Genomic DNA, 23,656 nt, shown 5'->3' on the forward strand with positions numbered 1-23,656 from the left:
CATCATTTATGTGCTGCTAACAAACTGAAAGTTGCTTCACTTTCAGGGTGATCAGCCTTTGTAAAAAAAAAAAAAAAAAAAAAAAAAGGTATTAAAGAGAGAATTGCTTATCCTAGTGAAAATTAGAACAACATAAGCACAGATCTTGTATTAAGGCTTGTGTCACTTGTGCATGTTGGGCCCCATCTCCCTGAATTTAAGGTGCAGTAAAGCAGGGACAGGAGGATACGTGGCCCCATGGAAAGAACCATGCAGAGATGTTTGACTTCACAGCATTTCTAATCCTTTGCCATCCTCCTGATGCCTTCCACCTCATGCCCCTTCTTGCTCAGCCACACAATCCCAGGCTTGCTGCTCCCCCTCTGCAGGAGCAGCAGCAACAGCAGCACTGCCCAGAAGGCTTCCGTTTTGTTTTGTTTAGGTTTTTTTTTCTCTGGCTCTGCCCCAGTATAAATCTACTCCATACTGTCTGGGAATTATTTCTGTGGCTTTTATCTCACCTCTCAGATCATCCAGGCAACCTGGCTGCTGCACCTGACCGAAGCTCACTGACCTCCAAGGGCATAACATCCCCATGTGCTTTTTAAAATCTGCTGATATATGTAAGAGAAAGTCTGGGAAAGAAGCAGGTTAACAGAAGTCAGTGTATTATAAGGTATTTCTTTACTATAAAAGTGTTTTTCTTTCCTATAAAGCACTAGCAATCAAGGTGGAAAGATTGGGGAGGGGGGGAGAAAAAGAACAGAAGGAGAAATGGAGGTAACTAGGAAAGAAGGGAAGGAGGAAGGGAGAGAAGGAGAGAGGGAAGGAAGGAGGCAGGTTTGGTGGCTTTCTTGTTTATTTTCATCTTCTAAGAAAGAAAAAAAAGGACAAAACAAAGGAAGAGAAAATACTTAGAAGGCAAGGTTTCCATAGGAAAAAAATATTTTATTTTTTAAGAACAAATTCAGTTTGAAACAGACGTGGAATGTGATTTTCGTAATTTTCATTTTCTGGGAACTAATTGCAATGTGGAACTAAAGCTGATTTCAAACTTATGACCGGCTAGTTTTAAACAGAACAAAACAAACAAACAACAAAACAAAACAAAACAAAAGAAATTATTTATAACTCAAGCATAATACTGTGTTACTTACAAACTGGACAAAGAAATTTTTAAATAAATATTCATGGTACACAATTTCAGCACAAATATGCGGCAATTTGGCAACCTTTTATACCATTTTTTTCCTCAATACAGTGCAAAGGGGAATGACACTGCCTTTAAACAAGCTGTAGCTAAATACATTGCAAAATTCAAATTTTATACAAAACATCTTGCTCAGACTTTATAAAAAACCAACATTGCTCTATATACACAATCTGGTTAAGAAAAGCCATTTTTGTCTTGTTTTCATGTGATTTTTTTTTTATTATTTAAAAAGGTGAATAAGGCTACTGTAACACCCCAAATCCATATACAGTAAATCTGAACCTATTTACAGCATCTTCACTTAGACATGATGGTGCAAATTCCAAGTCGGGTGACTAGGGATGATCATACAAGCAAGGCATTTACAGTAACTTTTCAAAGCTGGACCAACGTCAAATAAAGGAACAGTTGGTAGATTGTCATAATTCTGCACCAGACACAAAACAGACGCACAGTACATTTTTTTTTCAATTGGTTGCAGGTTGCTCTTGAGCAATTCGTCTGATTTTTTTTTCACAGTTTAGTACATAACTAGAATGTAGCCAACTGATGAAACATATATTTGATTTAATAAAAATCAGTATCAGTAAACCCATCTTTTCCTTTCTTCCCCCTCCCCCAAAATAAAATCTTAATGACTTACAAGAGAACCTTGTATGGATGGATTCACAGAAAGGAAGGGTTGTTGAAAAGAATTACATATGTACTGTAGTTAGTCACCATGGTAACCTTCCACAGAACCATGGGTTGGGATTTTTTTTGTTTTGTTTCTTTCTTTTGGACCAACATCCCAACATCATTTTCAGGTTTGAGAAACAGAGAAAGTGATCATTTCTCTGACAGAGTTTTTTCTTTTTTTTGTTTTTTTTTCTTGCAGGTGCTCACCGGAGGTCTGAGAACCTAAAACGCTGTTGCTACATTTTCTTTCCAAATCAGAAAGCAAAGTGTTACCATAGTAACATGACTATGTTAGAAATGTCTATTTGCATAGCAGATATAAAAGTAGAGTTTTTTTATTTCCTCCCCAGGGTGGGAGCTTTAGGGGAATAGCCATGCTAAAGAGAAAACTTTAACCTGAAATCCCCCTCTACGAATCTCAACGAAATTTACAGAACACATCAGCCTGTAAGGCAAGGGAAAACACAACACAGAAAATAAATGCCGGCACACCTTGTCATTGTTAAATACGTTATGCAGTAACGTTGAGCTCCTGACATTTCGGGCCTTATATTTCCCAGTTTTCTCATATGAGATGCTTTGGATTTTTTTTTAATATATCCTCCTATTATTTTTGAATGGCTGACGATTTTCCCAGAAGCAGTTTCTTTTTAAAAAAAAAAATGTGTGTGTATATATATATATGTGCATGTATATACATACATACACACACACATATATATGTAAAATGATGACAAGTTAAGACTATTTAATTGCCACAAATGATTTTCACATCTTCTGGTGTAGATTCTGTGCAATCTCAAAATATATATTAGTAAAAAAGGAAACCAAAACAAGAAAGAAAGACTGAATGAAATAAAAACTCTCACTTTATATCCCTTGTGTTCTATACACCTATTATAAATAAGACGTATCTCCCTTCTCCATCTCAGTGTCATAATTGATTTTATTCTTATGGACTGCAAGAGGTTTGCCACATGTGCTTTAACTTTGCCACAGAGCACCAAAGAACGGCTGTGTCAGTCACAGTACCTACACACACTGTGCAGGGACAGCACTACAATAAACCAAAGTGTCAACAGGCTCAGTCAGAAAAAAATTCTGTTTTGCTTTTAGAGATGAGAAAGGTTGTTTTTTGTGGTTTTTTTTTTTTTTGTTTGTTTATTTTCCCCACAGCTTTACCAGTGATAAAATGACAGCTCATTTGACCTGTTGGCTTATAATCATCTTGGTCAGATTTGGCTCTCTGCTATTTTCTTAAATGCTTTCCCTGTATTCAGTATAATACGATAGCATAGCAGCTGAGTCTGCTTAAAAGTCACCCAAAGCAGACTACATTTTCGCTACAGCTTCAAAGCTGTATATTTTATTGCCAGTACCACAACAGCCCTGCCCTAATATATCCTCAGCGGCCTGCTATTGTCTTGTCCTCTCCAACCTTATTCACTCACTAACAATACCCCTTTGTTCTACTGTATTGAAGGTAATCTATTTTTTCTGCACACTGGTATTTGATAACCGTGAATTCCTTCAAATGCAGCCCTAATCCACTGCGCGTGTTATCGTGTCTCCTACTTGCCTCTTAAAACTTCGCATAACAAAGTGTTGTGCTACCTAAATGTTTTTTGTTGTTTTTTTTTTTTTAATTTTTCTTCTTTTTTTCTTCCCAGCTCCTATTTTTGAGGCAGCAGTATTCAATCGCAACTGCAGTCAGCCCTTCCCTCCACCACCCAGTCCTGCTCTTGACTTTGTTGACAGCCTAACTTTTTGGCTGGAAGGCTCCTTACTATCAAACACAATTTCTATAAATGCATTACCCATTCGAGTGAGGCTGCTATAGCAGATGGATGGAGCGCGGATCTCCAAACATTAATGTTCCATTAGTGATTCAGGAGGTGGAGTGAAAGGAAATCTTATGTGAAGGATGGCAGAAGCCCGGAAAACAGAAACAAATGGAACAGTGACAGACTAAAAGCAAGAGAACTTTAACAAGTCTTACTTAGACACCAAGGTCTGTGTGACAAATCCAGTATGCACTGAGAGAGACACACAAAAGTCAGAAGATTGCATTTCAAGCTTGATATATCCTAGAGCACCTTCCCAGAATGCCTGGAGCTATTAACATCCACGGATCACTCCATCTTCCCTTGGCTTCTGTATATGCCTGAAGGCCCACAGCACATGGCTTTGAGGACGATGAATGTAACAAGAGTACAGCAATCAGAATGGGCATCTTCTACGTAAAAGTCTTCCAGCTTTTCGTGAATACTCATTCACCAAGATAGGAATTCTACAGACTAGGTAAGCTGTCCAGCTCGCGTCGGCTCCCAGAGAAAGAGCTGTCGCCTTCTCCCCCCCGTGCTTGAGTCAATGCCAGCGCACAAGGCGTCATCACAAACCCCAACAGAAAGCATTTGACCAGTGAGTTTCCTCTACGACTCCACGGTATCACAGAGCTGGTTGTGTGTTTCTCAGACCTTGTAATAAATGTTTGCCGGACTCTGAGGAGGCATCTCTTGAACTATGTACACTGGATGTCCATAGTCGCCACTGACCTTTTCATAGTGGGGGCAAAAGACACTGTCTGCAGTCCTGAGAGGAATGATAATGTCACTAGGCTCAGAACCATTGTTGTTGCCACTGCGTTTTGGGGTGGCTAATGTACTAAGTGAGAGAGTTGTCGTGTGTTGTGGGGAATGCTTCCTGTGTCTTCTCCGGTACTTCAACAAAAGAACCACCAAAGTGATGATGATGACGATGAAAATGATGCACCCTGATGCAATCCCTGCAAATAAGGCCACCTCTGAACCCAGTATACTGGAATGCCCAGCCTTACTGCCATCTGTGCTAGACCCTGGAAAGAACGGAAATAAAACAGACAAAAGTTATTGCCATCCTGCCACCCGTTTACGCTGCTTAAAAATGTGTAGAGTAAGCAAGACTGGAAGAATTAACTGACAGCTAAACTTTGACAAACCAATTACCCTTTGAGATAGCTAAATGCAAACAGCCGAAGTCAGCAATCAATATTAAACAAGACTTTGTGTCTGTTGGTCTCACTTTTGTGCTGCTCCCAAATCACCCTGTTTCATACATCATCATCCATCAGCGGTGAGGACTGGCACTGACAAGGCAGCCTTTGATGCACTCTGCATCTTTTAACAGATGCCGGCCAGCCCTGGGCAGCAGAGAGGGGTGAGGGGAAAATAACACAGGGAAATGACAATTCTCAGGACAACTGGTACTGTTCAGTGTCACACTGTTCTTCTGCTAATTTTATCTTTTGCATATCGATTTACGTTAATCCATCCTCTTAGTGCCGCTTTAGGTGGACTTGTTCTGCTTGCACATGAAATGAACGAGCTTGAGGCAGTGTGGGAGACAGGCAAAATGGCTATGGCATATACCTGTTTGTATGAGCTTATGTTTACTAAAAATTAAACAACACAATGTATTTGGCAGTCAGGAAAAGCTCACATGCTGAACAGCATGTTGAATATTTGGTGCCATCCCACTGGCATATTATTTGTCACAAAAATCAGAAAATTAAATAAGCACTTGTTCGACACTTTCTCACTTGAAAATTTGAACCAACTTCTCTCTTTTGATGCTCGCTCAAACGTGGAAGGAAGAATGCTGCAGATGCTTCATCCACATAACTGAACTTTTCCTACTGGAACCTCCACAGGAAATGATTAAAGCCTGCCCAGCGACTGCCATATCAAAGATTAATTAGTCCAGTAACTAATGACAAAGCTAGCAAGGAAAACTTGCAGCCATTTTCAGGAACCCTAGAATCAAATGTCAGCAAGTTTTGCTTTCCAGCATTTACTGAATTTTTTTCTAGAGACCTTGAGTCTTAACAGTTAGTTTTTTTCTTTGTTCACCTGATGTCTGAAATGCATCCTCAAGATAATTTTTGGAAACAGCTATTTATCATGTTTGCATATTTAAAAAACAACAAAAAAGAACAACAACTTTAAATTTAGTGAAAAACCAACCATTCATGTGTAGATTTTTTATGGTCAGTTAAAAGATCAGGACATTAATTATAGATGCTTTGAAATAAACTTTATAAATGGCTGTCAAGAACCACTTGGTAATGTGCTATACGGGAAGAGAAAGACAGAAAGACTCGTTCATCTGCCAGAGTACTAAATGTAAGGCAATATTTACCATCGTAAAGCTGCTTAGCGAATGTCCTATCCAAAAACTTTCCTGTAAATGAGTGATATTCTCACAAGACGTAATTAACTTCTACTGCAGAGTGTAAGAGGGGAGAGAGCAGCTGTTGCCAAAACTTCCAGCTCCCAGTCTCTATCCACTGGAGCATCAGAACTGGCTTTTGCTTCATCTCCGTTCAAAAACATTCGTTCTTCTGGCAGTTTAATGGTAAAATAAAACGCGTTTGGGGACAAAGGAGGAGACTCCACCAGAGTCCTGTCCCAGGGGTGAACAGCACCACACCTACCTGAGTGGTCCTTCACGAAAGGGCTGGTGGTGGAACTCTTCCCATTGGTGCCAGCTTCCTGCTCGGGGCGCCTGGTGGGATCTGTGTGCCGGGGCAGCCCCGCCAAGTTGGGATCTGGGGGAGAGAAAGACGAGTCATGCAGCTTCGGCACTTGATGATACGCAGGAGCCTTGTGAGCCGGCTCCAGGTACCTCGTGAGACATGAATGGCTTTGAACAGAAGAATCTTTATGCAAAGGTCTGGGAGACATAAGTACGTAATTTTCCTTTTAAAGCAAAATGGTTATATTAGTTATTTCAGAGGTTTAAATTGTGAGGCCATCTGCAGAAACTATAGGGACTCCTGTAATTGGCAAGAAAAGCTTTGCAGATGACATTTCAGTTTAACTGAGAAAGCTGATTGACTACTAAACCAACTTCTACTTAGAAGAATAATTCTTTCTTCCTGCACAATAGGTTATCTATATGTGAAAAGAGACAATGAACAAAAACCTCACTGTAATCAGAATTCATAACAAGCAAACTATAGAAATATTAGCTTCCCTCCTTTCATGTATTTTAAATAATTTTGAACAGCAGAGTTGTGGCTTTTGTTTTTAAAATAAAAAATTATTAAAAAAAAAAAAAATTACTGAAACACACTACTCCCAGGTGGCCTTTCCTTCCAGGGATCTCTCCAATGAATAGATCTTGTTACAACTAACGCTCCTGCTGTAGAAATCTGTTGGTAGCCGAGGAAGAGAAAATAGGCTTTGTTTTTAGACTATAAGGGAGGAATGACTACACTAGATTCAGTCAGCTCTCTGCTCTAGACTGCTAAAAGCAGCCTGGAAACTAAAAAAGACACTTAGACTGATCAAAGTGATTTCATGAAACAGCAGATGGTCTTTACCTTGTCCAACTTTCATGAGGATCTTCATGGTTTTTGTCTGGCACACCCCTCCCTCCTGGTTATCCAGGCCCTCCAAAGACCCATTTGATGTTGCTGATTAAAAATAAAAGAAAAATAAATAAATAAAAATAAATAAAAATCAGGAAATCAACAGGCAAAGTGATGTGAATATGAATGTCTGAAAGCAGAAATCTTTCAATCTACCAGGACCTGTCCTTGTTGCTTGAGCTGACCTATGGAAAGTTGTGAAATGTTGAAAGCCAAAGGAATGAATACACTGGTAATCCATACAATATATACAAATGGAGGAATGTGTTATCGAGGTTTCAAATTTCCCTAGCAACCTTTTTTTCTATGCATAATTGACTGAGTGACTTGGACGAAAACACAACACCTAGCTAAAAGGTGATGGAGTCAGCTGAAAAGGAAGCCCTGGTAGGCTCAGAGGAGCAAAGCACTGAAAATTCACCTTTTTTTTTCTTTTCCCCAACAATATCTTTATAATCACCACATTACACCTGCTTCCTCTATTACAAATCTCCTGCTGGAAGACGTGAACGTGTACAAAAGACCCAGGTGAAAGCTGAGATTCTGCACTGATTGGAAAACCATTTAATATTTTAAAGTACAATCTCACTTTTCTCAGCATTGAGGAGCCTCCGCGGGGGCGGGTGGCAGGGGGGAATACGCTCTATTCTCACGGAAACCTTTTAGCTCGTACAAACAAAAGGCTGCGTTTATATTGTTCTCACTTATCTAGGCGCTGCCTGGAACCACACAACCCCGTTGCAAGCCAAAACTGCCACGCGATTTGAGCACAAAGTACAACTCCTTTGGAGAATCCAAAATGTTGAGTCATGGTCTAGGGGTGCATTGCTGTTGTCACCCGAGCCAGCTCTTGCTTGCAAATCCCCAACAGCTGCTGGAAAACTATTCGTCAGCTCCTCGGCCCTGGGCATCACTGTCACCCAGCACCACACTGGGCATTGGCCATGGTGGCAAAGCAGGCACATCCACCTTTGCTATTTTGGGAATGCATCAGGGGTCTTCCCACCCCAGTTGTCCTGGGGGTACAAATTTCATCATCATTTCTTGGAGCTGTTTATCTAAGGGCCAAAATGCAGGTGCGAGCGGGTGTATGTACATGCACCGGGCCACCAGCTGGAGAAAACAAATAGAAAATAGGAGATAACAGAGCTCGCTGCTTGTCATGGCCATGGAGAACTGCTTAAGCAGCACTTTCCTGCATCTGCCCCTCTCCTTTCAGCTTGGGATCTAATTCAACCAGGACGTCACACTGTTCGGACCTTTGTTTTTAATTCTCACTCCTTCTCTTTCACCTTCTTTGGGGATTTTCTTTCAAATGTAGCCGATGTATATTTCCTTTTTCCTTCACAATGTCTTCCTAGCCCCATGGCAGTATTTTTCTTGCTCTAATCTTCTCTCTAGCTGTAAAGATATAAACCCCATACTTTTGAACCCTGCTTCCTAGCCTTTGATCTGCTTCTTGTTTTTGTTCCACTTCTGCCTCTTTTGTGACTAACTCAAATTACAGCCACCCTACAAACTTCCCAAATTGTGCTTTCTTTTCCTAAAATTCCCTTCTCCTCATATGTGGTCCCTCCCAGGTCCTCCTCTTGTTCCCTCCCCCTGTAAAAACATGACAATGGCCATTCGTGCAACTACTTTTTTTTTTCCAACTTGCAAAAAAAGACTTTTTAAAATATAAAAGAGCAGAATGAGTAATTTAAGATAAAAGCTGATCTGAAATGTGCCACCGCATTGCCAGGCTCTGAAAATAATGGAGACATATAGGTTTGTTTTCTTTAGGATTTTTTTTTTTTCTTTCCAGAGGGAAAAAAAATCAATACTAAGAACAAGTTCTGGACATAAATCAAATGTGTCTTTGCTGAAAGTGTTTTTTATGACCTATTTGCCAATGTACCAGCACAAGGACAAGGGGAAAAAAAAGCAGTAAATAGAAATACCAAAGCTGAGCATCAACTGAAAGTACAACTAACAAACACTGACTTTGTCTTGTGGTTTCTGCTTTTTAATCGAGGCAATGGGTGCTCACATCTCCTTAAACACCTTCTACTTGATTTTAATTGAATAGAGTGCTGCTGCTTCTGAACTTCAATGCTTTTTTTATTCTTTAAAGGCCTATCCATTTAACCCACAGAGCAGGAGACCTCAATAAGATGCAGAGGATGCAGTCTGACCTCAGTACAGGATAAGAAAGTAAGACGGCAAAAAGAATGCAAAATTACTTCAAACACAGTTTCCAAACGGGGAAGCCCAAATGTACAATGAGTCTGGTTGTATGCCTACGCGAGCGCAATCTGCCTCACTTGCTTGCTAAAAGAATGCTTTCATAGCTTTGATGTCAGATGAATGAATTTGCAGAAGTATTCACTTTTTCCACAGTTCTTCAAGGGGATTTTGGAAAGCCTACGTTATAGCTCAGAGTAGAGAGTGCTACATCCCAAGGAATGGGGAATTTTCAAAGAGGAGCATTTCAGTGACAAAGCAGAGTTTCCATCTCAGCTTCTCCCTGTAATTAAACCGACAATTACCCAAGGCCACTGGAGGAAATTATTTTTCGAAATTCATTAAGACTATCGAAATATAACTTCACATATCCCTGGTGCACCAGGAAGAAAGTGGGTAGTTTTAAACACATTGTTTCAAGCTTTGAAAGGCTGCATGAAGAAAAAGAAGTAACCTTCGACATCAGAGAAAACACAGTTTCATACTGCTAATGCCCTTTGACAGTTCACTTGCAGAAGTCAAACAAGGGAGTACAAAATATTCCTCAACCACTTGCCGCTGCCCTTCTATACTGATCTTCAAATGAAAATTACACTCGTTATCGTACAAGCTACTCCACCGCACTCGCATTTCTGCAGAAATATGACCCTGTACCTGGAGCTCTGCTCACACTGAAAGGATATTTCAAAACAAAAAAGTGTCTGCGACAAAGAATTTTGGGTGTAATCACAGAAGTGTAACGCAGATTCTTTGCATCTAAAATGGCAATGCTACTCTCTAGTGTGTTTCTATGACCGAACTTTAGACCTTCCATTCATTTTATTCTTATATACTTGTAAAATAATATTTAGTTCTAAATATGAATGTATCTTAGAGGCAATTACTCACACACGAACTACCATGCATGTCCCTGTGCTAAGAAGACTAGATACTACTCAAATATTAACATTAATAAACATAATTAATGATTAATATAAAGTTTCTCTTGAGTATTAAACGTTCTCAGGATCCCACACTTCACTTTGTATTAATACAGCAACACACAGGAAACAAAAAGAAAGAACAATGTTGCTAGACAGGTAGCAAAATATTTTTAAATTTTTTGATGGATAGGTATCTCTGATTTTCTGAGACCTGTCCTGTTCTACTGGTGTCAATTGCAAAACTGATAATTACAGTCAAAAATGGACTAAATTATTCAGTCAACTGTTTATCCACACCTACAAATAAACACATATAATTGCCCTAAAATCCCTGGTAATTTTAGGACTTTCTAACAAAATCATAATAATTTATAGGCAATGTTTACAGCAGTCAGTCAAAAATTATGTTTGAGCTCTGTATAAGCGCTGTACGTCTGCATTCCTTGAATACATCAGCAGCTGCCATTTTATAAAGAATATAAGTTTGGGTTTTCAACCTTCAGAAAAAAAAAACCACAACTTCTTATGAAATTACAGTTCAGAGTCTGCTGATATGTACTTACTTTGGAGAAGCTGATACACATTTTCAGTTTTGTAAAACACTGCCGTAACATGTCATATCCCTTACATGAGAGGAAATTAAATTACTCAGACCAAAGAATTTCATTTCAGCTCTGTCTTCCCCCGTTTGAAATATAGAAATTATAAAACAAACAAAAAAATAAAATAAAAACAAAAAACAACAAAACAAACAAACAAACAAACAAAAACTTCACAACTGTTGTTTATTGTACAAAATGCATTAGTCATAAATGCAGAGGCAGGGAATCTGAGTGAAACAGAGTCAGCTAACGAGAATAGTTCCTGGCTATGATTCTTATACAGTCCCCATGGAGAGGAAGTAATATTACATTTTAATATGTCTTCATTTGATTGTTATTACTCTGCCTCCCAGGAGGCTAAGCCACTGCATGGATCTTGGCTGTTTTCAACCTATCAGGTTGGTAACATTGCTCTAATCAGATGGAGAATTAAGCTGCTGGATTTGTGCCTGTGTATAGCTTTCCATTCACAAAGAGATTAGAAATGAAGGCACAGTCACAAAAATTCAACTTCCTTCACTCACAAAATGAAAAAATGCCATTACAATTACTTAAAAGAAAACATAGGCAGACCAAAATCTCAGCCTCTTAATTCTGCCACAATTATTACCCATACTTTTATGTTTTAGGATGATGAAAAACATTACCTACTTGCAAATTAAATGTCATATCCTTTGAACCGGCACAACTTTATAATATATTTATTTCTGGAGTTTGAATACGAGATGGACTACATGCCTGAAGAGAGAAATTATGATCGTCATGCTTAATTCTCCTGTGAAAACTAAATGGACATTAAACCACAGACTACAGGAATGAATGAGTGATGTCAACTGATGGGTCAGGGCAAAATTGGTTTTATTCCCCCTCAGTGTGCTGGATGACACAAGCCATCAAGGACAAATAATTGATGGAGTCATCAGGAATTAATTGCTGCTGGTGTGCATCTGTTAATAGAAAAATAAGAATTACAGGTTTCTTTGGGGTAGCTCAGCATTGTCCAATAGTAGTGATTTTCACATAGTTTTTCTTATATACTGCTTGAATTCAGCATCATAAAACAGGTTTCTCAAAACTAGAGCTAAATAAAATCAAATAACCCTACCCATCTCCACTTTTCCCCAGTTGTGCTTAGAAATGGAATGGAAAAGCCTGAACAGCAGCAGAAATCCACAAAAGCTTTAGATCCAACAGTAGTAAGAAGTTATTCTTAAAGCAAAGCTGCACTTGATCTCATATGCACTTGCAGGATTACTAAGCCCATGTAAAGCTTTTGAGGGTTTTTTATTTTATTAAGTAATAGAACACTGTTTTGGCCAGGCATCATGTGTTTGTGCTCTGACTGCTTTCATCTGCTTTTGGTCCTTTTAATGACTCTCTTAGTAAAGCATCAAATAAATAATTATTCTTTCCCATAAATTATCTAAATTTATGGGGCAGGTTTAAGAACACCAAAAATCACACACTGAGAAACCACAAATCACAAGATCACAACATGGAGGTTGTTTCTAGACCAGCCAGGGATGAAGAACAAGGGAGCTGAGGTAATAGAAAGAGTGTTTTAATTAAATGAAATTAAATTCCTTTTTTTTTCTTTTTTTTTTCCCTTTCCCACTTAGTAGCAATGCCAGATCTGCATGGAGATCTGAAAGAACCCAAAAAAATTATTCAAGCCACTCATGAAAGAACAGGTAGCTTGGCAAACACTATGTTGGGTGAGCTGCAGATGGTTTAGAGAGAAGATAAATATAGTCATTTCAACTACTAGCAACTAACGGTTTACCCTTGCTTGTGGTGACAAAAAATGAAACTGACACTGAAACCTCCACTTTTTAAAACAACAAAATTGTCTTCTGAAGTGTAACTGACAGTGGCCCCAAACCTGGATCGCAAAATTTCAATGCATCAAGAATCCGTCAATGTGCCGTCTGGGTTTCTATCTACAGACTGGAGACCTCCTCTGTTCAACAATTTGTGCTTGAACAGCGAAACCACATCCTAACTTTTCTAGGGATCTTACAGAGGCAAAGAAAGGATCTTAAATAAAAAAGATAAAAACTCACTTAATTTGCCCAATTAATACAATATAGGAGACTGAGATGGCAATGAAAAATGTATAAAAAACATTTACCAATAATTTTGCATTTTTCTAACAGGTTTGGGTTTATATTTGTCCTACTTGCAAAGTCGAGGTGGCAGCAGAATTTGGGGAATTTCTCCACGTAAATAACATTGAGGAACTCTGATTCTCTTGATCTTATTCCACACATTTCTTCAAATTGAGATAAATTTCTTTTCTTAAACTAAAGCTTATGGAGTGTTTATAAATACTCTTGAAGCCAGTCTTTTTTTCCCCTCTATCCACATATGAGGCAAAACTTCTGTGTGAAGGAAAGGAGCAGAAATATCCCTTTTTCTTTTCCACTTCTCATCCTTGTTGGTTTTTAAATTAAGTCCTATGTTGTACGTCTCAGGATTTATATCTAAACAGGATCCGCAAATTATATTCTGCACAGCAAGTAGGCAGCAATGCCTTCCCCAGCCAAGCTGAAACCAGAACAAAATGAAGTAAAATAAAAAACAGGCCTCTTCTTGCCTGGAAGAAGACAAAGGCTCTGCAGGGAGATTTTGTGATTCACTTTTCTAACCACTGCTGTAAAACGTATCTTGCCCAAATGTGAATGGCATGACTTGTAGTACTTACATGGGACTCATGGTATATGGTCCTTTATATAATTCCCATAAAAGTCTTCACTTGTATTCCTACGTTAAGGGAGGGACAGATTTTATTACTGTTTCAGTTTTTTTTGGGAGGTGCAATGCAGAGGACATGAGCAAGACAGAGCAAATCAACTCTGTACTGTAATATACCTCAGTATATACCAATGTTTTAATTCCAAGCACACCTCTGGAAATCCATAGACTTTCCTTCCTGCATCTCATGGCATCCAACTGAGGACTGTTCAAGCACAAAACAGGGAGCGAGTTCTTGTAAAGTTTCCTACATTCAGAATTATTCTATTAATTCCAGGGAGGCATGGCATCATACAGCAGGAATACAGGTGGTGTAAAAAATAAATAAATAAGTCCTTTATGTCAACAAAGTCTTTCCATAAAGGGAAAAAGAGACAGCGAGCAAGACAGAGTTGGAAAGTTACCAAAAAGCCGTGAGCTCTGGCTGGTTTCTGCTGCCTTTCATTTCAAAACCAGCACCACTTTATCTCTAGGTTAAGGAATACCACAGTTGAAGTGTACAATACAGTAACTTTTTGCTGAATTATTATCTATTACAGAAGGTCACAACATCCACCCACCCACAACAAAATCCTACTTGCTTCACTGCTGTCAAGTGTCCCTTTTCAAAATTATCTTGGAATGATTTAGAGATTATATATTAAAAGAAAAATAAAAACATCTCAATACTGTATCACTATGAATGACAATTTAAGTCTTTCATTACAGTTCAGCATTTCTAAAAGTATTTCAGTTCTATATTTCACATACACTGAGAAATGTTGTCAGATAATGATCTACTGCACACATGGTTGCTTCTAGTTTACATAAACAAATTATATATTTGTGAGTGCTGAAATAACTGTGGCAGATGTAAGCCTACTAATTATGATGTATTCAGCATATATCAGAAAGTATGCATCTCAAACAGATTACTAGCTAGTTAACTTCACCAACCACAAACAGGTATTTTATGTAAGTTCATCCTTTCTCTTGGCACACTACCGGTAAAAGCCTCATGGATGGGGAGAAACATTTCCCCACTACCACAGCAAGCTTTGCTTAACAGTTCAGCTGAACAGAACTAATGCAATTAGTTAGCATTCAGGTTACACTGATTGTTGCTAATGATAAGCAGGCTTGCTGGAAACAAAAGCAGCAGCTTTAACATTAAATGAGGACCTATTTTCTGTATCGTTCAAACTCAACATCACTCTTCAAGGATGTTCATCTGCCTTGAAAATCTCTCTGGTTTCTGTCTGAAATACTTGGATATGAAAGGGTTATAGTGAAAGTTCATATTAAATAAATAACAAACCTCTTGCTCATTCTACTGTCACTAATTGCATGCAATGATATTAATGACCCAGTAATTGCTATACGAGTAGCACTGAAGTGGAAAACATCATTTTGAGGCAGAGTTCACCTCTCGGTGGTAGGACTTCACCAGTGACTGAGTTAATGGCTAGTGACAGTTTAGAATATAACACTGTGGATGAGAAAATGTGCCAGTCTCATGGTTATAACAGTTTAGATGGACATGACGTTATTTGCTTTGACCACACAGAGTCCAAGAGTAACCCCAATAAAGTGCCACAGTCAGAGTTTGCCCTATGGATGAACCTCATTCCTTTCAGGGGAGATGCTCTGTACTATAACAATCTAGAGCAATTTTCCACATGTTTGCTTCAATAAAAGAATACCTTCATCTCCTGCTTTTACATCAGGCACAACAAAAGTGTGCTTTATTGCAAAACACAAAAAGCTATTTACATCATCTAACTATCCTTCAGCAACACAGAGTTTGGCACCTTAATACCGAGATCAATTATGATACTATTGGATGACTGTGCACTTGGCAAAGATGATCAGAAGTTAAGCACTATTTTGATGGCAGTATGTTTATGTTTGTGTTTAGAACTTTCAAATACCCATGGAGTAAAACGTAGTGAGGGAATGTTGCTGAAATAAAGCAATCTGAATTTCAATGTTGCTACAGGACCTCTAGTTCAGATACGCACCATAAGAAATTAAGGGGTTTAGTTTCTTAGAAATCATCACATAGGCACTTCTTTGTTCATTTTAAGAAACTCCAATTGGACATGTATGTTAAACAACCAGTGTTGGAAAATTTGAGAAGTCATAACTAGACAGGAGAACTGACACATTTAATAACGGTATTCATACAGTTTTTAATATTTCACTAGTGTTTTAATAGTGTAACATTATGAAGTTATTTTCTTTTGCAAAATAAACGTCTTGATTCTGCTACCAAATCCACCATGGCAGCCTCTGGACCGCAGGTGGAATCAAGTTTCCACACAGGCTGGGGCCAAACACCTGGAAAGCAACTTCACAGAAACGGCACCGGGGTCCTGGTGGACACCAAGATGACCACAGCCAGCAACGTGCCCTTGCAGCAAAGGCGGCCACCAGCCTCCTGGGCTGCATTTAGCTGAGCATTGCCAGCAGGCAGAGGGAGGTGATCCTTCCCCTCTACTCAGCACTGGTGGGGCCACATCTGGAGTGCTGGGTGCAGTTACAGGCTCCACAGTACAAGACAGATGTGGACTTACAGCAGCAAGTCCAGTAAATGCTCATGGTCTAGATGATGAAGGAACTGAAGGATCTGTATAAGAGAAGTGGCTGAGGACCTGGAAAGAGAAGGTTTGGGGGGACCTCATCCACATGTATAAACACCTGGCGGGGGGGCGCAGGTAAGAAGAAAGAGCTGGACTCTTCTCAGTGGTGCCCACTGATAGGACAAGAAGCAACAGGCACAAACTGAAATAGAGGGAATGCTGTTTAAACCTGAGAAAACCTCTCCAATGTGAGGGTGACTGAGCAGTGGAACAGGTTGTCCAGGCAGGCTGTGGTGTCTCCAACCCTGGAGATATTCAAAACGCAGCTGGACCTGGTCCTGGGCAACTCACTGCAGTTGAGCTGCTTGAGCAGGGGCTTGAGCATGGGACTAGACCATCTCCAGAGGTGTCATCCAAACTCAAACATTCAGTGTTGTGAAATCAACTGTACTATTGTGGTCTAGTGCATTTATGTGCTCGTGTGAAATACTTGAAAAACAAATCCGTCTCGGTGTCCCCCGCAGGATTTGGATTCAGACTTCTGTTTCTCTCACAGCAGCTCAGTAAGCACCTAAGGACAAGTCTGCTGCTGCGGTTCAGTTATTTTTGCTGTCTTCATCTACTGAACAGAAAACAGATAAATCACGCTAACAAAGATCTGAACATGTTTTTTGAAGCCAGCCTTATCAGCTTAATACGGACTCTTCTCCCAGAACTGCTAAGACTACCTTAAGCCTAATCCTGCTTTTACTCACAGAAATATTTGCATGATTTCCTTGGAACTGAAAAAAAGCAACTGGAAGACCGCCCGTTAGGGCTTAGTTTTATAGTCTGATTTATCAGAAATAAATCCTGAAATATTCTTCCTCCAAAGTTTCTAGGATTGACTGAAGTCAGGAAAGAAAGCCAAAGAGACATTTAACCTTGTTTTTCAACCATTTCAACCCTGTGTTTAAGCTAATGCAGTTCTCAGACGAAAGTACATTTCTCTCCAATCCAGCTACATAAAGATTTTAATGAGGCCAACAATTTCAAGTATTTTAAATCAATTTCATTAAAGCCTCTATAAATGCTTATGCAGTTCCTGGTCTTTTATGTTAGGACTTAAAATATTGTAATATGTTGCAGATATAATACAAGTAACTGTATAAAATAAAGACTGATCATCCCAACTTGATAAGATAAATGCCCATCACCAAACTGAGGTACAAAATGAAAGTTAAATGTTTTTCAGTATGCTACTGCACTTACAAATTTCAGTTTAGACAGAAACCTTCCTCGTAGCATGGCATGCCTTCCCAATACACACCCCTTTGATTTAAACAGTTACTCATATCCTCCACACTCAACCCAACCCTCTTCTGCATGTAGTCTTATTAAGGATGTGTATGTAAATATAAGAATATATGCAATCTGTAGATCTGGGTCTGTTTTTTGCAAAGCACTTTCAAGTGTCCCTTATTGTGGATATGTATACTATAAACACTTCTAAGTGAGAATATTGTTCTTTTTTTTTTTTTGTAAATACTGAATTTCCAGTATTTATGAGTCTTTCATGAGGAACTAAAAAAATGAGAAAAATAAATACTGACTAAAAATATTAAACAGCTTCCTATGAAATTTTAAAACCTGTTTAATTCACGAGTATTTCCTGAACAATTCTTTCTTCCAGTCTGAATAATTACTCTTCATTTTCATCTGATTTCCTATCTATTTGGAATACTTGAGGTGTGTGGGGGAGGATAAATGTATTTTTTCACAAGATGCCATCAATTAACAAACCAAGCATTCTGATCTTTCATTTCCTTCCCTTAGGAATAGAGAAATAATAACAGATTTCCTGCTGAACTATCTCTGTCTACTTTAAAGGAGATAAACGGTCGGTATTGCCTAGGTAATGGCACTGAATATGAACAAAGTCCATCAATCTGAAACAGCCTTATTCTCTTACAAGACCTGTGTGGTCTGGGACAAAACCCCAAAGGACTGTGACTCCATTAATCCTGTAGGTCTTAGACTCTGTTGGAAACCTGAAGCTGCACAGTGATTTTTTTTTGTCCAATCATATTATTTGTATGAGTGGTATTTATATTTAATTCAACAAGAGCTAAGTGCTACTGCTGATATGTCCCTTAAAAGACTCTCAGCAAAGTCAAAAACTGACCTCTGGATATCATTTTACACTAAGAAGAAATAATTTATCTAATTTTCTGAGGAAGGAGAAGGAGAAAAGCAAGGAAAAAATATATCTTTGTACAGCTGGAATCAGGGTGGCTATCATCACATAAGCTTTCATTAAGATCATCACCACAAAAAAAAAAAAAAATAACAATAGATTCCTGGACCACAGGAACAAAAAGCATGGAAAACGTATTTGTTGCAAAATAAATGGAATTGAAATTCTGATACAGTTTTTGTCCAGGTTTGGGCTAGTTCCGAGTCAATCTCCAAACAAAGGAAAACCTACTGTTTCCTTTCAGGTATCTCTCCCTAGGTGTTTAGGGGGTTGCAGGGAGCTGCAAGACTGAAACCTGCCTCAGAGAAGTGTCAGAATGCCCAGCCAGCCAGATTAGCCAGCACTTAAACTGTTTGGTCCGAATACTAAAAAAACATTTTAATGTAAACCTATTTGGCCATGCAAAGAGATTTATTTTTCCCAGCTGGGCTGTATTTCAGGGCACAATCTATATTGTCCTTTAATGTGTTCTTCCTCAGACAGTTATTGCCCTTTAATTGTAACACGATGACAAAGTGAAAACATAAAAGCCTTGTGATTTTTTTCAAACCCAGCTAATGCTAAAGTTTCAGAACGACTGTTTTGATTTCAAAAGCCACAGTACTATTAAAGCAGTTATCCAAAATGTAGTGCTACTAGCCAGTATAAACCTTTAAATCAGTCAGGGATCAAATATATATGTATGTTTTTTAATTGAAGCCAGAGGCCAATCATGTAAGTGGGTCACTTAAAAAAAATTGAAAAAAAATCCCCAACATTTAAGGAAAGCTGCGTATTTCATTTTGCCAATGTCAAAGCCAATGAGCATCATTAGCTTGGCGAGCTTGATTAATTAGGTTGCAGGTAGAGCAAGCATTTTAGAGGAAGCTTTTCTAGGACCATTCTATAGCCTCTTCCCAAGTCTCAAGCTGTTCTTTTACAAATTTCAAACAGGTGAAGACCTCATTGTAGGTCACTTATTTTTTAATGCTGATGACGCCAGCCTATAATCTTCATTTTTGTTTATGCAAAAGAAGAGATGAAGTGCATGTGTGTGCTTGGCCAAACTATCTATGGAGCGCGCTGGCGGCTGGCAGGCAGGCCGCGCTGCTCCCTTCCCCCTGGCACAGCTTCCTCAAGGAGCTCCCTCTGCAAACCCAGGGTGCCACAGTGTTCTGCGCCCTCTGACTAAAGGCCAACTTTGTTGGGAAGGGTTCCTCAGGACAACTGCTGTTCACGGAAAGTAAACATCTTTGGCATATTATGTATGATTGTACTGCACTAACACATCTCCCTCCCATACAAGAAATGCTGCATCTGAGAGAGATAGTGACGCAACTAACACCACGACCCAAGTACTTGCAGATCAGTCCCCTAGCACTGAGAAGACACTCATTGCTTGTTCTGAGCAACCCACAACAGCAGAAAATCGTACTTCATTCCCTAACAACGCCAAGACATAAAAAGATTTTTTACTGCAAACATCAGAGTTGCAAATCTGCATACCCTTCTTCTGTGTAACTTTGCCCTTCACACAGATATTTATGTTGTTGGGCATGATGTATCTTCCTCCATGCATCTGATTAAGGATTTTCTTAGAGACTTATGATATGCTAGCTAAATGGTCGCATATTTTAGGGTAATCGAACATTAATACTTCTGAGATCTCAAGCACATTTGACCTTCTCCAGTTCCACTGAAAAGAAATCAGGTAACGGTAGGAAAAAGAATCTATTAATTTCACAGGAACCAAAAATTGATGATAGCAAAGAAAAGCAAGGACACTCTGTTACATCATTTATTCACTTTCACAATACCATTCAGTATCATTTTTCCAAGTACTGCTGTTCACAGAATTAACTCTTCAGATCCTGATACTCATATTGAGGAGTATCTTGCCAAGAAATGGATTATTTTCGTATTAAAATACCACTAAATGTGAAAAAAGGAATCAGACTCATTTTCCCTTTTTAAAAAAATTGTGAATTGTGTAACGAGAAAAGTTGCATCTTTTATTTGCTTAGATCTAGGGAAGTACTGAGTAGAAAAGATCTCCTTCTGCTATGCCTATCATGAATACATCTGGAAGATATAAAAATTGTGGCTTAAAGAATTCCTACACAATCACATTTCCCTAAAGGTACACAGGTTTCAGGAAGCTGCTTCATGCTGTGTCATAACTCCTCATCCCAAAATGACTAACTCCCTAATCTGAATAGAGATTTTACTGTTTAATACAGCTCCACAAACCACATGCTATTACCTTAGAAAAACAAACCATATTTTCAAGTAATGGCAAGATGATAAAGCTACGTGACAATGCACAAAACATTTAAAGGGCTGACAACAGCCTACCAACATAAACAGCGTGAGGTTAGGCTGCAAACGCAGCCATAGCCATCACTGCAAAGATGCTGGGCTCTGTAAACTCTTGTATCATTTTTTTTTAATGCCCCTTAGTCGAGGGAATACAAGATTTTAAAAAATTTCAAAATCAAAAGCTGGCACATAAAATGCATCATTGGCTTCACTTCATTGCACTCCCACCCTTCCCCCAAATACCCCAACAAATCAAGACAAAACTTCCAAACAAACAGAAAGAGGAAGAAAGAGGGAAAAAGGGAAAGGAGTCAGTGGGAGACCCAGTGCATTCCCCTTTTGGGCCCAAGCACACCTGTTAAATTACAGGTCTGGGAATAGAGATGTACACAACCTATTTACAGCCTGATTTGCGTACATGATTAAGATGTATTATATTACTTACAAAAACAACAGTAAACATCCTGACTACCAGAACTTGCGCCTGACAAAGGCTGTCTCAGGTCATGAGCTTTTGAACACAAACTGTCAAAATCCTATCTAGCTCCAGTATCTCTATAAAATGGTGTCCTAGCTGAGCCTTGGCCTAGTTTTCTACCCCTCTTAGTATTTCTGAGACAGGCATCACTGAGTTCATTGTTTTCTCCCTGAATGACAGAATAGCAAGAGTTTTAGTTTCAGGATGGTTGGGGTTTCAGTTTGGTGGGGTTTTGTTTTGCTTTGTGTGTTGGTTGTTGGGGTTTTTTTTGTCTTTTTTTTTTGTTTGTTTGTTTTGTTTTGTTTTGTTTCATTGTCTTTTTGTTGTTGTTCAGCCTATTGAAATGTGTGGGTATCCCTGCTGCAGCTCAGTTAGTATGCTAGCAATATAGTGATAAATTAGCCATTTGTTTATGCCAGAAGGAGCAGGGAAAGCAATATCCTAGGGCACTCCAGTAGTACTGAAAGGCCACTGTGATTTTTGAGGCATTAGGCGAAAGGCTGAGCAAGTTCTTTCAACCAATCTATACTGTAATCTTCCAGGAAATGCAACGTCTATTGTGTCTTATTGCTATAATGAAATAATTCTACAAAACTAATGAAAATGAGACATATTTAATAACTCTCTGGGTAAATCCATGACATAGATACGACAGAACTGACAGGGTATCAGAAAGCTCCATTTATGCTCATAATTTTCAGGTAATAATTGTAACGGTGCCATTTGTTCCACTACAGCTAGTCTGCTATGGATGTTTTTAAAAGCAGCACTAAATACTGAACATATTTCATAATTAAAGTCAACTATGTGAGCGTGGTCATTTTTATGCTATGCATTTTCACTGGAGTTATGGAAAACTATCTCTCAGCATCTCATCCTGCAGCTTTTTACCCCAGTTAGTCTCACTGGATTTCAGTGGGAACTTCGTCAGGCTTTTATGTACCCCCTGACTAAACAGAGAAAGCACCTATATTAAGTGATCCTTTGTCCAACCTAAAAAAAAATACGTGCTTTATATCTTCCACAACTCTTACTTAGTAATCTATATATCTAATTTTTAATACAGTGATTTCTTACTCAAGTTTCTGTGATATATAACCTGGTTTACACAAAATGACACAGTGTGCGCCATTCTGGATTTGACTGGAAAGTGAGCACTCATTTATATTACATGAATTTTCATTTCCATTTTAGAAGTACTTTCTCAGAGCACTTGTAAAATTACCAATATTTTTAACTAAGAAATTATGAAATATTTAGAATTGTAGACATTATATGAAATAGTTGTCAGCCCTGCTATTTCAAGAAGGTGCAAGAAATAAGACACATCAGCATCTAACTCCCTTGTAACTGCAGAAAAGACAATACACAGGATTTGTCCGTCTCCTACTAACTGGTGATCCTTGCTCAAGACTTCCAAAGTCCCTGTGAGGCTAAATGAGATCCACAAGCCATAGTATTACAATGACAAAACCTAAACTAAGCTGAGGTCTCAGCTTATGCTAACTCCTGATCATTAACTTTACACATCATAAGTAATTTGAATCACTAAGCACAGTGGTTACCTCCAGACTTGCTTTCAGCCATAAATACCCGATCAGATTAAAACTCACGCAAAGTTTATATTGTTGCATACAGGTCAGTGTAACACACATTCTTTTGAGAAGTCCAGGATGATGAAAAAGGAGGAAACTCAAGATCATGTTAGTCTAGGTTTTGCCCAAGAACCCTCCTAGCCACTGTATGGAAACAGTGGGCATGTATTGTAGCTGGATATGCTCAACTACAGACCACCAGTAACCTTTGTGAGGAAATTAGACGGTCAAAGTTGGCACCAAAATGACCAAAAGATCACTGCCAGAGTCCCTTGACCACATGAAGCAATGGCCAGCCATCTCACATAGCTCAGCCTCAGCTCAGAATGGCCAGGCCACCCTACTCCTGGTGCAAGGGTCACCAAGGGCGAGGCCAAAGGCATGGCACATCACTAGAGCTGCAAGCAGGAGACACATCATGGTTTAGCTGCACTTAACTTTCAATGTGAATAGAGGACACAATATTGTGCGCAAAAGGAGAAGTCCTTTACAGCACACAAGTACGATCTGATTTGGTTTACACAAGCCAAGGAAAAAAGAGACAAAGGCCCCATGGAAGTCAGCAATAATGTTGAAAATATGCTGGCAAGGAAATATTTTCAGAGAAAAAAATACAAACTCTTTCACATTCTTCTTAGTTTCCATATAATGTACAAGACAACATACAAAAGAATAAACAATTACATTTAAAAGAATGAATAACTGA

At 38.8% G+C, this 23,656-nt stretch overlaps 1 protein-coding gene across 1 annotated transcript in view; it reads right to left on the minus strand.

Moving 5' to 3' along the window:
* Positions 1 to 906: 906 nt before the first annotated feature.
* The window catches only part of EFNB2 (ephrin B2), a 45,420-nt gene continuing 22,670 nt past the window's right edge, over positions 907 to 23,656 (minus strand). Inside the window, exons 3-5 of the mRNA XM_065829672.2 lie at positions 7,233 to 7,325; positions 6,342 to 6,455; positions 907 to 4,724 (exon numbers count right to left, since the gene is read on the minus strand). Coding sequence (XP_065685744.2) covers positions 4,342 to 4,724; positions 6,342 to 6,455; positions 7,233 to 7,325 — 590 coding nt within the window. The 3' untranslated portion in view covers positions 907 to 4,341. The remainder of the gene's footprint in view (positions 4,725 to 6,341; positions 6,456 to 7,232; positions 7,326 to 23,656) is intronic.

The sequence above is a fragment of the Patagioenas fasciata genome, chromosome 1, assembly GCF_037038585.1.
Source record: "Patagioenas fasciata isolate bPatFas1 chromosome 1, bPatFas1.hap1, whole genome shotgun sequence".
Taxonomy (NCBI): Eukaryota; Metazoa; Chordata; class Aves; order Columbiformes; family Columbidae; genus Patagioenas; species Patagioenas fasciata.